Source organism: Anolis carolinensis, chromosome 4, assembly GCF_035594765.1.
Source record: "Anolis carolinensis isolate JA03-04 chromosome 4, rAnoCar3.1.pri, whole genome shotgun sequence".
In the NCBI taxonomy this organism is placed as follows: domain Eukaryota; kingdom Metazoa; phylum Chordata; class Lepidosauria; order Squamata; family Dactyloidae; genus Anolis; species Anolis carolinensis.
Window position 1 is genome coordinate 6,770,794 of NC_085844.1, and position 15,773 is coordinate 6,786,566.

General features: G+C 42.1%; 1 protein-coding gene across 6 annotated transcripts in view; it reads right to left on the reverse strand.

Annotated features, from left to right (window-relative positions):
- adgrb1 (adhesion G protein-coupled receptor B1) overlaps window positions 1-15,773 on the reverse strand; it is a 447,596-nt gene that overhangs the window by 307,183 nt on the left and 124,640 nt on the right. For all 6 annotated transcript variants that reach the window (XM_062979947.1, XM_062979946.1, XM_062979949.1 and 3 more), the window contains exon 2: window positions 5,242-6,164. In XM_062979947.1, coding sequence (XP_062836017.1) covers window positions 5,242-5,989 — 748 coding nt within the window. In that variant the 5' untranslated portion in view covers window positions 5,990-6,164. The remainder of the gene's footprint in view (window positions 1-5,241; window positions 6,165-15,773) is intronic.

The following is a 15,773-nucleotide window of genomic DNA, read 5'->3' on the forward strand; positions in this document are numbered from 1 at the left end:
TTCTAATTGCAAACCTCAATGTTCTGTTGTTGTGACCCCAGCACCCCAAAACCATGTTTGGCACTGAAAACTATACCATGCCCTGAAAGCACTAAAGAATGTGGATATACAACACACCCTCCCTCCCTCCCTCCCTCTCTCTCTCTCTCTCTCTTTCTCTCTCTCTCTCTCTATATATATATACTAGCTGTGCCCGGCCCCGCGTTGCTGTGGCGAAGTATGGTGGTATGGGAAATAAAGTATTGAGGAATTGGTGGTAGTAAAGGGTAAAGGTTTTACCTTACTTTAAGTCCATTATAAATATATAGCTGTGTGGAAGGGCCTTGAGTCTACACTGCCATATAATCCAGTTAAAATCAGATAATCTGTATTTTATAGGCAGTGTAGAAGAGACCTAAGTGAGGGCTAACTCTGCCTGTCCCCTGGGCTGAGTGGGTTGCTAGGAGACCAAGTGGGCGGAGCTTAGCCTTCTAACTGGCAGCAATTGGATAAAAACAATTATTCCTCTCCCTCTAATTAGGACTTTATTTTTCTTTTCTTTTTGTTGTATGAACGTTGTATGGATGAGGGGTTGTGCTGCCAAGTTTAGTGTTTCTGGGATGTGTAGTTTTGTTGTTTTGTCCTAGGCTGAAATGTCATTACCTATATATATATATATATGTGTGTGTGTGTGTGTGTGTGTGTGTGTGTGTTTCCCATGGAGTAAACAACAAAACCACTGAACCAAATCACACCAAATTTGGCCACAAAAGACATAGTGATCCAATCTATGTCTTTCAATCAAAAAACCCTAGAAAAATAAAGTCCAAAGAATAGAAAACCCCCAATTGCTTACCATGCATGCGCAGAGGCCCCCCGGGAGCTGAAACAACTACATTACCCAGAAGACCTTGTAGCTGTGTGCGTAGCATAATGGCACTTTAAAAAAATGTTGCCATGATGGAACAGCCTTGCAGGTTCAAAGCCAGGCTGCTTCCTAACCAGAGGGATCCTAACCACCAGACTAGCCACAGCAATGCATGGCCGGACACAGCTAGTTTATTTTAATAGCATGTATAAAGATGAGTGTGTGCACAGTGAACTGGAACTGCATTACTGCTCAATCAAAAAATGATGCAGTAATTAAAACATGAACTAACAGATTTTTGAAAATCTCAACATTTTGAAGTTCTTCCAGTAAAAACAGTGGTCATGGGTTAGGAAGGGCAAAGCAGGGATTGGGAGGAGTGATCTACAAGGTAGTTAGTAAGCAAATAGCACAATCTGTGTGTATAAAGTGCTATTAGGTGGCTCATGCAAGAGGAAGAAGGGCTATGCCTATGTTTCATCTTTCTTTGGGAATGGGTTTGCATACTTAAACATACTGTTAAGCCATGATGCAGCAATGTTATTAATACAAGCAGTTCTTTGGCTGCCTTGAATAACAATCATGCAGAGTTTTCTAGTCCACTGCTTATTAAACTGTAGGTCCTGATCCCAACTGGGGTCACACTAGCTCCATGTTGGGGTCATGAAAAAATTGACAACAGTGAAGGGTTTTTGAATGTCACCCATTTACACAAATCTGTTAGCAACAACATGTAGTATTTGCAGTGGACTCTGCAGAAAATGCTTCAGCTGCATTTCATAAAAAGGAAAATCGGCCTGTTTAGCAAGTCCCGCAAAGGCTGATTTATTATCAGTAACTGTTTGATTTTTATGCCTATTTTATATCTATTTTCTTGTCCTGTTTTGTCTTTCAAGAACAGCCTTAAAACACTGTGGTAAGTAAATGAAAACTGCTTTACTTCAGCAAAACATAAAGAACAGCACACTCAGTGGAATAATGCAAAAGGAAGCAAGGAAGTCTTAGGGAAAACACAGTTCTTGCTCTCTATTAAATTCCCATATCAAATAGCAGTCTTACTTCAGACAAAGAAACAGCAATAAATCCTCAGGAGCAGTTTCCCAGATGCAGACTTGAAGCAGGCACAAGGGGAGCGAAGAGTCAGTTTGTTACCAGCAAGAGCTGGCTGCACCTGCTTCTGCTTTATAGTCCTGAGTCCCCTGACAGCTGCTAGGGAAGTTTCTAATTACTCAGCTGCATTTCTGGCAGCTATTCTAGCTGAATGACATCTCTGCTCTGTTTCCTTTCGCCTCTCCTGAAATGTGGGTACTTGCAAAATCTTCTCCTCAGATTCCAACTCACCCTCAGATTCATGAACACTTTCCTGCTCCCCTTCCTCTTCTGAAGAAGAGGAATCCCTAACATTTCTATACCCATATATTGGGTGGAAAGGGGTTGTGAATGGAAAAGTTTAAGAAGCCCCTCTTCTCAAGGACAGGATAAAGGACCCAGAGGCTTTGATGAGGATAAAGATTCTCCAGGTTAATGCAACTTCCACACAAACCACACACACACACACACACACTGGCCACTTCTCTGGAAAACAATGGCTAAGGCACCATGTCAAGCTTGTGTTTCATCTATTTCCCATGTGAGACTGCCCCTCTCCTGAGTATTTCTGTGTCAATGGCCGGAGATAAGTGCAGTATCTCAGGTAGCTTTTAAACAACCTCAGCAGAAAATGGATCAACAAAAACCTCTCCAAACTACTGTTGATTTCTCTGAGAAGCTTTTGTGTACCCCCTCTCCTCCGCAAAATCAACAGCTTTGCCATTGTAAATGTGGACCAAATTTCTTCATCTTCCAAAGATAATTCTGGCTATGCTGAAGGGCATTCATATCCAATCAAACAATTGCCACCTGCTACCTTTGGCCAAGGCACAATGCAGCATTTGCTTAGAGAAACTGTGACATAGGTTTCCCACACACAAACACATGCAAAGGTCTACACCACAGCAAAGACCTTGAAAACAAATTAAACATCTACAAATTAAAATTATACAAATTAGAGTCATTCCTTTATAGTCACTAGAGAGTTAGGGGCACAGGATTCTTGGGAAAGTGAGACATTTCAAACAAAAAAGCATTTTTTTTAACCCAAAATAACATTTCTCTAGGGATTTCTAGGTCTTCTAGCATGATTCCATGGCCAACTATGGACCATATATAAATGTTACTCTTGACTTCTGGAAAGATTACATCAGTGTTGCCGTAAAAAAATCCTGTAAATCTCTTGGGAAGAAGACAAGTGGATAAACATAGTGTTCTGGAAGAAACAAAGACCACCAGCACTGAAGCCATGATCCTCCACCACCCACCTCACTGGACTGAATGCCACATTGTCCAAAGGCCCATCACCATCTCCCAAAGCAGTTACTTTATTCCCAGCTCATGAACGGAAAACAAAAAGTTAGCAGACAACAAAAGAGATGTAAAGATGGGCTTAAAACTAAAATGTGAAGTAAAAACCCAAAGAGAACTGGGAAGCCCTGACCCTCAAGGGTTCTAACTGGAGGTCAGCTTTTACCAACTTTGGTGCTATGGATTTCGAAGAGGCACAAATGGAGGGCGAAAGGGAGAAACATGTCAAAAGGAAGGCACATCTAGCAAATCCTTGTCATGACCGTTTTCCTTCTGGAAATCAATGCCCTTAATGTGTAAGGCTGCGTGGATCCAGAATAGTTCTTCACAGTCATTTACAGACCTACTGTCAAGGATCTATCTTTGGAAGAAAATCAGACTTGGCCACAAGTAATTGCCTATGATATGATGGTGATCAACTGAAACTGATCACATTGGAGGACCTACAAATTCCTAAAGCGGTGTTCTCCTTTGACTGCAGAAAGTCAACCTTAGAGAAACCCTAGAGGACACAGGTAATCCTAGCCATACATTTTAAATCAAATCCATGAATAATAAAATGTGCAAAAGTCAAAAACACAAATGTGGAGGGATGACCAGTCTGGAGGGGTGGGAAGACAATCCTTCTTGACCCCAGCACCCCAATTCCTCCTCCTCAAAGAAAGATAATCTCCATGTTCTTTACTTTCTTTCTTGTCATCACTGAGTAAGCAAAGACCTTGGAAGGGGGCTTCATTCATGCCAGATCCAAGCTGTAATTTTTGCCTGTTACGGACTCTACAATCTGGTGATTTTATCATTCTATGAATCAGTAGCAGTATTGTACGATGATTACCTTCAAAGGGTCCTGGCTCAGGAGGGAAATCAGGCAGAAAAACTCAGTCTCGTGAGAGATGCAAAAAGCAAAGTTTATTTTCACCACAGCTGTGAGAAGGCGAACAGCCGTACACCCCAAAAGGTTTGTACTTGTAAATGGCTGCCGCAACATGTGCATAGCAAACAAAGAATATATACCTTTGGCTTATCTAAAATTGACCAATGGCTGAGGGTTTTCTTCACCTTCCACATCCACTTGGCATAAGTGATACCTGTGACCTCACTTGTTGATTTCAAGCTAACTTTTAGTCTTGGAACTTTCTGGAGAAAGGCACCAGCTCACAGGAAGGGAGGGGCATATGCAGAGGCAAAGCTACATAGCACAATAGTTTACTATTTTCTGGCTTATGGTCCCTTCAGTAATAAGAAAACAATAATCTGGACTTCGGGACTCTGAGGGATCTCAGAAATGCTAGGTTTGAATGGCTCACATGTTTTATTTATTTCTACCAAACAAGTGTGAAAAACATGCAATCAATTTTAAATGCTTTTTATTGATAGTCCTAATCATCAGTTCTTGTTGGACAGTAGATCCCAGCAGCCCTGTGTAACATTGCCAGTAGTGAAGAATGTTGGGAGTTGTGGTCAAATGGATGGAGGGCTGCAGAAACCCCACCCCTCTTCTAAAACATTAGACAATAAAGGGAGGCTCTTGGAATATATTACAAGATCCAGCCAGCACCTCTTAATATTAACTCATCCCCCTGGTCATGTAAACAATTTCCCTGGTTTCCTACGTATTGAAATATTGGTACTGAAACAGCTTAACTTCACTGAACCCCAGTTAAGACATGTGGTTCCCTGTATCATGTTGCAAACTTTGTTAGATTCCTTAACACACACTCTAGTACCCTGAACATACTCTAGTATCCATCATCCAAAAAGACTGCAAACCAGAGCCAACTTTTGAACATGAAAATTCTTTTGAATATGGTAAGCCAAAAACATTTCAAACCAGAAGATGTTTTTACTTGTGCCGAAGACACTTGCTGTGACTTTAATGCTACCAAACAATAAGGAAAAGGAACATTTTCTACCTCTCCCTCCCCAAAAAAGAAAACAAAATCATTTCCGTTCAAAGCCTGGAACCAACAGTCACAGAATATCACACCACTTACCCAGTAAATCCTGCCCGCTGCTGTCTTTGGGGCTGCTCAAGCAGTTCTCCAAGTAAATCCCACCCTTGAAACAACCGTCCTTCTTTTTGGTTATCCCAAGGATCTCGCTGGGCTGATCCAATGCCTCCCCGCTGGAGCAGGAACATGGCGTTTGCATGATGCCACATGGGTGGGAGCTGCTGCTGGTGGTCAAACAAGTATCCAGCCATTTGCACAGCATCTGGCAGGCAGCTTTGCTTGGACTCCGGTTGCCCACCACCAGGTATTCCACAGAGAAATCTCTCTCCTGAACTTTGTAGGGCTTCCACCGGACAGGACCACTTTCTAAGGGGGACCCCATCTGCTTCATCTGGAGGAATTGCTTGTTGGACTGGAGGAAGGCATAGCGGGTGGAGCTGTCGCAAAGGTTCAGCACATCATCGAAGCTCTCCATGCCCAGGTACGTCCGTGTTGACTCCAAGAACGAGTCAAACTGGTATGTGCGTATGAGCTGGTGGTCACACACCCCGGCGGGCTTCAAGACCTTCATGTACAAAGTATACCTCCTTGGGTCAGGATTCTGGATAATCCAAGAGCAATGAGAAGTGTTCAACGGGAAGACAGCAAACGAGGAGAAATACCCAAAGAATTTGCCCTGGACCAATGTCGTGCATGAAGATTGCCCCAAGTCCAGGGCCACTGCCGTCCACGCAAAGAAAAGTGGCAATAACAAAAGCAGGTTCAAGGAATATCCAGCGCTTCTCCTCATCCTAGGTCCCTGGTCCTTTGGAGCTCAAAGTAATGGCCAGGTAAGGTGCAGATCTTGGACATAACAAGAGGGTGGAAAAGAGAGATCTCACTCTAGGCTCTCCTTGAGATTAATCCAGCCTTCTTCTCATCATCTGTGGCTTCAGGCTCCTCCTTGTGGCTCGGGCAAGGAACACCTGATAGAAAAGAGAAGAAGAGAAGGCACGGCTTGGTTAATTGCAAAATGCAGCATGGTTCCATGCAGGCAGGTCCAGAATTTCCTTTAGAGACAAGCAATATCTCTCCACAAAGTCACATCTGGGAGTTATGGCTGTCAGACCAAGGACACATGCAAAGGGACAACATAATACTGTCCCCACTCCAACAACAACTCATATCACAAGTGAATATCTTCAATTTGGATTCCTTTTGCAGAGGAGTACAAACTGGCTGACACATACACACACACACATGTCCTGAAAAAGCCTCCTCCTCAGTCCTGCTCACATCAACTCATGACCAACACTAATGAGAAGCGAAATTGCACAATCTCTCCCCCAGCCATCCACCCACATTTTCCATACACACACAATGTAAACCATCAAACACATATGTAGGTACAGCATCCTCCACAGTACCAGTATCAATAAGAATTTGGATTGACTCTGATCCAGAATCTGGTGTGTGTGTCTGTGTGTGTGTGTGTGGAACAGATGACTCAGTAACATACCTGGGCTCAGAATGGAGACCTCAATCAAGACATAAGAAGAAGATGAGTATTTGAAAAGGCAATGAAAAAGGATCTAGACAAGATCCTTAAGCATAAAGAAATATTACTGCATACCAATATTAGGATTAGGATACAATCATATTTCTCATTACTATGTATGGCTGTGAAAGCTGGACAGTGAAGAAAGCTGATAGAAAGAAAATCAACTCATTTGACATTGCTTGAAGAGAGTTCTACAGATACCATGGACCGTAAAAAGATAAACAAATGGGTCCTAGAAGAAATCAAGCTGGAATTCCCTTTGTAAACCACGATTAGCTAGGGTTTGTCAACACTGGCCCTTGTTTCCACCTGAACAACCATACAACCATATGGTAATGCAAGACGGAACCAGTTAACTTGGTTTTACCCCATTTTAGGAGAAGTCAGGGAATGTTCTGGAGTTGAACTGTCCTCCTAGCCAGGCACCATCCTCCCCTTTTCCCTGCAAAGCGAAATCCAAAATCCAAAAGCAGCAAATTCTTTTTTGGTTCAACTTCAAAGCATAAAAAAGTCTATCATGCAAGCTACTTCATCAGGAAAAATGTTTAAAATCACACAGGGGAACAATGAGGATGATGCTCTAGTCACAGACCTATGTTCTGTCTGAGATGTAGTCATTTAAGATTGTATTGAGGGATTTCATTGCCAGCAGAAGCTGCTCCTCTTATTTGCCCTATGAGGACAAAGAGCAATAAGAAGACAGGTAATAAAATGTCAACTCCATTAGCAATGAAAACGTAACATCTCTTAAGATTCAACTGTCTCCGTTTTATCTCTTCTCAGCACATGAAAAACACAGATTTTGACCATTTAAAAATAGTTTTAAAATTTCTTCCCACACCTACTAGTAATTTTGCTTATTTAAAAGTACGTTTTAATTAATATATGGCATATAATAACAATATATGACATATTTCCTCTCTTATGGAGACTTAATGAAATACAGCAAGCCCTAATTTTGCCATTTTATATAAGGAGTATCATTTTACTCTGCCACTGTCCATAATGGGAAGTAATCATCTACAGATTTTGTTCTTGGAAACAAATTCCAGCAGATAGCCATGTTTAAATATCTGAAAGGATGCTATGTTGATGAGGGAACAAGCATGCTTTCTGCTGCTTCAGATACTAGATGTGGATCTGCACAGAGGCCACTTCTGGGACCAATGTGGAGTGGCGAAGGTTGGATTAGCACCAAAATAGTTTAGACAGCCCCCCTACCACCACCCACACATACACAAGTGCTGCAGAGACGAGAGAGAGTCCTGACTGTCCAATTGTGACTAACCAGTTTTGGCACTGCCGGAAAGCCACCTTTATTGGCCCCCTTTTTCTTGTCATCCAAGTGTCCAGTGGGTGTGACAAGCGTTGTGCCAATTGCTTGTCACCTGGAGTGATGCTAGCCAGCCTGACAAGGCAATTGGAGAAGGGAGAAGAGAAAGAAGGGGGATTCCTCCCCTCCACAATTATGCATCTCTCTAACACTTGAGCAACAAGCGAAGGACACTAGTCATGTTGAGTCTACTAGCCGCAAGAATAGAGAATGATTAGGATTCTCTCCCAATTCCTGGGTGGATGGGATGGTCATCAAAACCATCCCAGAGCTTATCCAGCATTCAACACTCCAAGTTGGCCACAAGATAGTGTCCGTGTAGAGCCATCCTAACAGCCTAAGGCAGAGTTTCTCAAACTCTGCTCCTCCAGATGTTTTGGGCTTCATCTCCAACCTTTCTTAACAGCTGTTTAATGGACTGTGATTTCTGGGAGCTGAAGTCCAAACATCTAAAATGATCAAGGGTCTGGAGAACAAGCCCTATGAGGAGCAGCTTAAAGAGATGGGCATGTTTAGCCTGCAGAAGAGAAGACTGAGGGCAGACATGATGGCCAGAAATAAATATGTGACGATAAGTTATAGGAAGGAGGGAGCAGGCTTGTTTTCTACTGCCTTGGAGACTAGGATGTGGAACAATGGCTTCAAACTACAGGAAAGGAGATCCCACCAGAACATTAGGAAAAATTTCCTCATTGTGAGAGCTGTTCAGCAGTGGAACTCTCTGCCACAGACTGTGGTGGAGGCTCCTTCTTTGGAGGCATTTAAGCAGAGGCTGGATGGCCATCTGTCAGGAGTGCTTTGAATGCAATTTTCCTGCTTCTTGGTAAGGGGTTGGACTGGATGGCCCGTGACGTTCTATAATTCTATGATTTGGAGGGGAAAAGTTTGAGAAACACTGGTCTAAGCTTATCAAGGTGTCAGGTGAGACTGAAATATCATCCTTACTATTTCATCCCAGGTGGGACATGATGCTCGAATGAACACTGAAACTGAGCAGGAAGGCAAGCAGAGAACAAACAATATCTTTGGCCAAACACTAACTATCAAACCTAACATTGATTTCACTCCGACCTATTCACAGAACTGGTCAAGATAGGTCAAGTTGATTTTCAGGATTAATATTTTATAGAACTTCAGAGTTACACAGATAATGTGCATGGACAATAAATATCTAATGCCTACAAAATCATCCTTACGCAAGATCTCTGTGACACATACAGAGAGAATGTAGCCAGGCTTGTTTGTTGTTCAAGAGGATGTTCTCAATTGTCTATCCATAATTTCCCTAATTGATCCTGGGCATGCAGTATTGTCGTTAACCATTTCTAGCAAAACATAAATGGCAGAGCTTAGCAAAAAAATATAGACCATAGTGAGAAGTCACTTCTCCAATCACCATTTTACTCCAGCCACCCTCAATCCAGGCAACGAATGACTGACACAATCTGTGTGATACCTTCTGGCCACTGTGATGTTGGGAATGGGAGGGGGATGGCGACTGCCATCCTGTGTCCCTGGGCCACCTGAGACAGGTGAAAAAGGGATGGCCAATTGGCCAAGTAACAGTTGTGGCTTGCTCTGTCTCAGAACTGACTCAACATGGGCCCAAAGTCATAGTTTGCTCCCAATTCTCAGGAGAATTTGCAGTCACCCACAACTTTGGTTAATGTTGTTCCAGGCTACATTAAGGTGGCATTGGACTGTGTTAACCAAGATAAGCTCTGTGCATTGTTCAGCTGCTATGGAGCTGATTCGTCCATCCTTTGGGATAAGTGGTGTCCCAGGACAAAGGATTAAGCTACAGGAAGAGAGGTTCACCTAATATTAGAAAACACTTCCTGATGGTAGGATCTGTTGGATGGTGGAATATGCTGCTGCCTGGAAGTGTGGTGGAATCTCCTTCCCTGGAGGTTTTAAAGCAAAGGCTGAATGGTCATCTGTAAGGAGGGCTTAGACTGTGTTGGATTGGCTACCCCTTGGGGTATTTTTCCAACTTTTAGATTCTATGAGAAAGGTATCAGAGGACGCGCAAAGCTATCATGGTTTGCAAAGATACTATAGTGTGTTAACTGGAAAATCAAATGCATGAAGCCAATTGGCTGAGTTTGCAAGGACCTGGGAATCAGTTTGCAACTGTTGCTGGCCTGCTGCTGGAGAACCAGTTTGAACAGGTTTCTCTCTCTCTCTCTGTGTGTGTGTGTGTGTGTGTGTGTGTGTGTCTGTATTCAGAAAAAGATGGCTCTGTACTCAGATGCCTGACTATATCTGAGGCCTTGTTCGCTGCTGATCTTCACTGAAGCAGATTTATGGACTAAGAAAGGACTGCTTATTGTTGGAGACTGGCCCGGAGGGGAAGTAAAGGAGGGAATTCCAGGAGAGCAATAAAACAAGCCTTTTATTATTATCTCAGCTGATGATAAGGCAAAACAGCCGTAAGTACCCACATTTTATGGGTCCGTACCATGCAAATGGCTGTCGCAACATGTGCGTGGCAAACAAAGGATTTTATATCTCGTCTTATCTACAATTGACCAATGGCTGAGGGTCTTCCTCACCTTCCACACCTACTTGGCACAAGTGATACCAATGACCTAACTTGTTTACTCTGAGCTTTCTCCTCCCTTTAGAACTTCCTGGAGGAAGGCACCAGCTCACAGGAAGGGAGGGGCACAGGCCCTGTGTTGCACATACTACTTTGGTTCATACAAAGTGCTTATATTGTCTATGATATATGCAGAGGCAAAGCTACATAGGCAATAATTTACTATTTTTCTGGCTTATGGTCCCTACACTTATGACTGCTGATTTCTGCAAGCAAACAGAGGGACTATTGTGAATACCATTGTTCTGTTGATCTCTTGCACGTAAGAGCTTCTACCTATCATCCACAATCCCCAACAAAAGCAACTGATGAGATGGAATATCATGGCCAATAATCCAAAAAGGTGGCCACATACTGGCTCATACAGCCTTCCAGGATTTCTAAGAAGCTAAAAATGGTCTTCAGAACCATGAACTAGAAAAATAAGGTTAAAATCGTCAACACTTCTCATCATCTTCTTTTGCGTTGAGAATGACAGAGATCCCATAAGCCACTTATAAACTCAGCACATGCCTAGGGAACTGGGTGGATTCCAGCACTCTGCCACAGGAGATAATGCTTGGATTTGCCTCCTACAGACCTCTCTGCACACTCCCAGCCACACACCTCTTAAAAGCCAACAAACTTTAGCTAAATATCCCCATTAAAAGGATGCTGTGTTCCGGCTGTTAGGTCTCAAGATTGATTTCACATAAACCAGGACCCATCTGGAAGGTTTTACGGTCAAGGAATGTAAACATCTTCCCCTTTTGAATGGATCCCAGCTGCAGTGGGGAAATTTAAAAGAAGAATTAAGCACTCTCTCAGACACATACATGCCCACAACATGGAATGCTAAAATGTATATATACTATATGTATATATTTCCTTGTCTGAAAGCACCTGGTCTCCAATCCATTCAGTAATAAACTCAGTAGATCATGTGCTCAACAGAAGAAGGTAGACACAAATGTTCTGCTACAGGTTACGAACTCTCTGCTCTGCCAGATTCAGGTGGGAAAAGGGAAAGAGTGATTCTCTCTGCAGTACAAGTTTCTGAAAAGCTGACAATGGTCCTGGGGGAATGTAGTCTTTTCTACTATTGATGCAAATTGACCTGGGTTGCATTTACACTTCAGCATTAATGCACTTTGACACCACTTTAACAGTCATAGCTCAATACGATAGTATAATGACTGTTTTAGTTTGGTGAGGCATCTGTTTTCTTTGGCTTGTTAAACTACAGCTCCTACAATTCTATAGCATTGAGCCATGGCAGTTAAAGTGATGTCAAGCTGCATTAAAACTACACTGTATATACATCCCATCCCAAGTTTATAATATCTTGGAGTACTACATGCTCTGGAAATATTGTGCCCAGTTCTGAATGCCGTGTTTGAAGTATTAAAAGGATTTAGGGGTCTCGATAGGTCTTAATCCTAACATAGGTCAACTGTGTGCAAACTCAAGGAGATCCTATGCTGCAATAGGATGAAGTCATGGCAGATAAAAATGGCATAGAACTGTTATGAATTCTGTAGTGCAGAGTCATCTTGAGGCTAATGATTGAACACTGGTCTTGTTTACTACTTGACCTGGTGGTGGAAAGAGAAGAGAAGATGCTATAGTAACAGTTTGAACAAGATGCTATAGTAACAGAATACCAGACAGGATTCAGAAGCTTCAGAATAAATGAAACTCTACAGATCAGGCATGGGCAAACTTCAGCCCTCCAGGTGTTTTGGATTTCAACTCTCACAATTCCTAACAGCCGGTAGGCTGTTAGGAATTGTGGGAGTTGAAGTCCAAAACACCTGAAGGGCTGAAGTTTGCCCATACTTGCTATAGACCCTTCCAGTTGAATGGGCATCTCTCATAGATACTTTAGCTGTGGATATCCTGCAGTGACATCCCTTTGGGTCTTTCCAGTTCTACATTACACTGTATTCCTGTTATTCCTGCCACCAAATTCTTCTTAAGTTGATAGATGCAATGTCTTCTTCTAGCCACCTCCAATGGTGGCATTGCAGCTCAACAGAACAATCTAGAAGTTTCTCCCTTCCAGAAGTTCCTTTCTTTCCAACAATGTTATCCAAACCTGGACCTCCAAACCTGGGAGCTCCCAGAAGCCCCAGCCAGGTTGTCCAACAATAAGGAGTTATGGTACATCCCAAACAGGCACATAATCAGAAAAAAAATCAGAAGGGGTTGAAACTTTCCTCCCCTGAGATGACTTTTGAGGCCAGTGTCTCCTGATCTGGCGTAAGATCTCAATAAGACCTTGCAAATATCATCATTCTGCAAAGGTTCTTCACAGCGAACAGGTCCTGAATCATTGCTCCCTTTTAAAGCCAGTTCTTTTTGGCCACAAAGGACAATAGTTTCCACAACTGGCAGAAGTTTCTTTCTGCTTTCTTCTGCTTTCTTCTAATTTTCTTTATCATCAAGATGATTTCCACTGTGAATTAGCAAGAAGTTTTCAGCCAAGCACAAATTGATCTGATGGTACTCTGTTTTTTGGTGTCTATCGAACACTTCTATTGCATTTTTCCATCACACTAATGGTTTAGCAACCCATGTACCAAGCTTCAGATGACCACATTTACCCCCAACATCTCCTCCAAACACCACACCATACTTACAGAGTGCACCTTGCACAAATTGATCTGATGGTACTCTGTTTTTTGGTGTCTATCGAACACTTCTATTGCATTTTTCCATCACACTAATGGTTTAGCAACCCATGTACCAAGCTTCAGATGACCACATTTACCCCCAACATCTCCTCCAAACACCACACCATACTTACAGAGTGCACCTTGCACAAATTGATCTGATGGTACTCTGTTTTTTGGTGTCTATCGAACACTTCTATTGCATTTTTCCATCACACTAATGGTTTAGCAACCCATGTACCAAGCTTCAGATGACCACCTTTAGCCCCAACATCTCCTCCAAACACCACACCATACTTACAGAGTGCACCTTGCACATGAAATGAGTAGGCCAATCAAGGAACTATGTTGAACCATTTGGGTTGAAAACTTAAGGGCATCTTCTAATCCACAGGAAATTCCTGGCAATGGAGTCTGTGGATTTTCAACTTTCACTTGGACATCAGAAACCGTCTTGTTCATATAAAGTCCAATGACACACCTTATCTTCTTTGTTCCTGTTCCATTGTTTCTTTGGCAGGGCTTGAATTAGATCAGTGGTTCTCAGCCTTTGTGCCTCCAGGTGTTTTGGACTTCAATTCCCAGAAATCCCAGGCAGCTTACCAGCTGTTAGGAACTGTGGGAGCTGAAATTCAAAACACCTGGAGGGCCAAGGTTGGGAACCACTGGATTACATGAATCAGTGGTAGGCACCTTAGTTTCCACAGTTTCCTCAGTTTCCATCTGCAATCTAAATCAAATTCCCTTGGCTGCTTCCACTATGCCAGGTATTGCTGATATTGCAATGTAAATTGGTAGAAAGGTAGGTAATGATTGTATGAATAATCAAAATTTGGTTGAGAGTTCTGGAAGTTCTTGTAGTTTATTTATTTATTTATTTACAGTATTTTTATTCCGCCCTTCTCACCCCGAAGGGGACTCAGGGCGGATTACAATGAACACATATATGGCAAACATTCAATGCCAACAGACAAACAACATTCAGTTTTAGACAGACACAGAGGCATTTTTTTTAACATCTTTCCAGCTTCACGATTCCGGCCACAGGGGAAGCTGTTGCATCACCGTCCATTGGTGGATGTTCTTCCTCTTCTTTTCCTCGTGAGCAGTTTTATGGTGTTGCAGATTAGTTAAATTAGCCTCCCGCATAAAGCGTCCCTAAATTTTCCCTACTTGACAGATGCAACTGTCTTTCGGGGCTGCTAGGTCAACAGCAAGCCGGGGCTATTTTTTTTTTTTTTTATGGTCGGAGGCTTAACCCGACCCGGGCTTCAAACTCATGACCTTTCGGTCAGTAGTGATTAATAGCAGCTGGTTACTAGCCAGCTGCGCCACAGCCCAGTTCTGGAAGGACTCTAATTTTTGCTTCTCATAGACTTGGCATGGGGATTTGGTTAACCAGTTAAAATTAATGAGTAAACCAGATTCTGCTTTTACCTGAGATTGAACCCTTAAATCAGCCCCTTGTCTATGGGCTTGATCCCAAACATCTGGAAGACCAAAATTTGAGACACACCCTAAAAATGGCACAGTGATATAAGCCAAATCTCATTGCTAGTTTGCTTTCATTCTTAAACTGTTGCTGTTCATCCTACAAAATATTTAAATCCATCACTAGCTCTCTCCAACAAGGCAGCAAAGGATGAAAAATGGCTTTTGCTAAGAGTCTTTGCAGGAAATCAAAAAGCACTTTGCAAAACTCCAGCTTCCCTGCAGATGAAGATAAACAAAAATGTTTCACACGACTTCAGCTGCAAAATGCAAAGAGTCTCTTCCCAAAGATGTCCAGGAAAATGAAAACCAACACGCTTTATTTTTTCACTGCACATGGCATACCTCTTGAATAGTAAAAATCCAGTAAATTTTTAATTATGAATCTTAAATTATGTGCTGGTTGTTTCAATATATATTGAGTCCTTTAAATTGTTTTTTTCCAGTGAGTATGGTTACATACGTTCTTTTAAAATAATGTTTTAACTAATGTTTTAATGCTTTTAAGTTATGGTATATGTTGTATTTTAATAAGCTGTTATTGTAATAGGCCTAAAGCAATAAATAAGATTTTAAGGAATAAAATATCCCTATTTAAATTGATTTTAATTTGGAGATTGGTTGAATGAATACACACAAATAGAAACTTGTTAAGATAGAAAGTGATGGGAGTTCTCACTCAAATGGTGCAATCAAACTTCATCACTTTTCATACACTTTCCCCCAAAAATTCTATAAAATTAGCGAATCGCATTTCATGGATAGTATATTGTGGAAGAATGAGAGAAATAGTTATCTTAGCAGGAAAATGTTGACTTAGACCTAGAGTGTCTTTGGTACCTTATAGATTCAGCCTCCTATCTATAAAACCGGAATCATCCTTAGCCAGGGATGACTGTAAATTCAGGAAAACTGCCCACATTTCAGCGGTTCTACTTCACTCCAGTAGAGGGC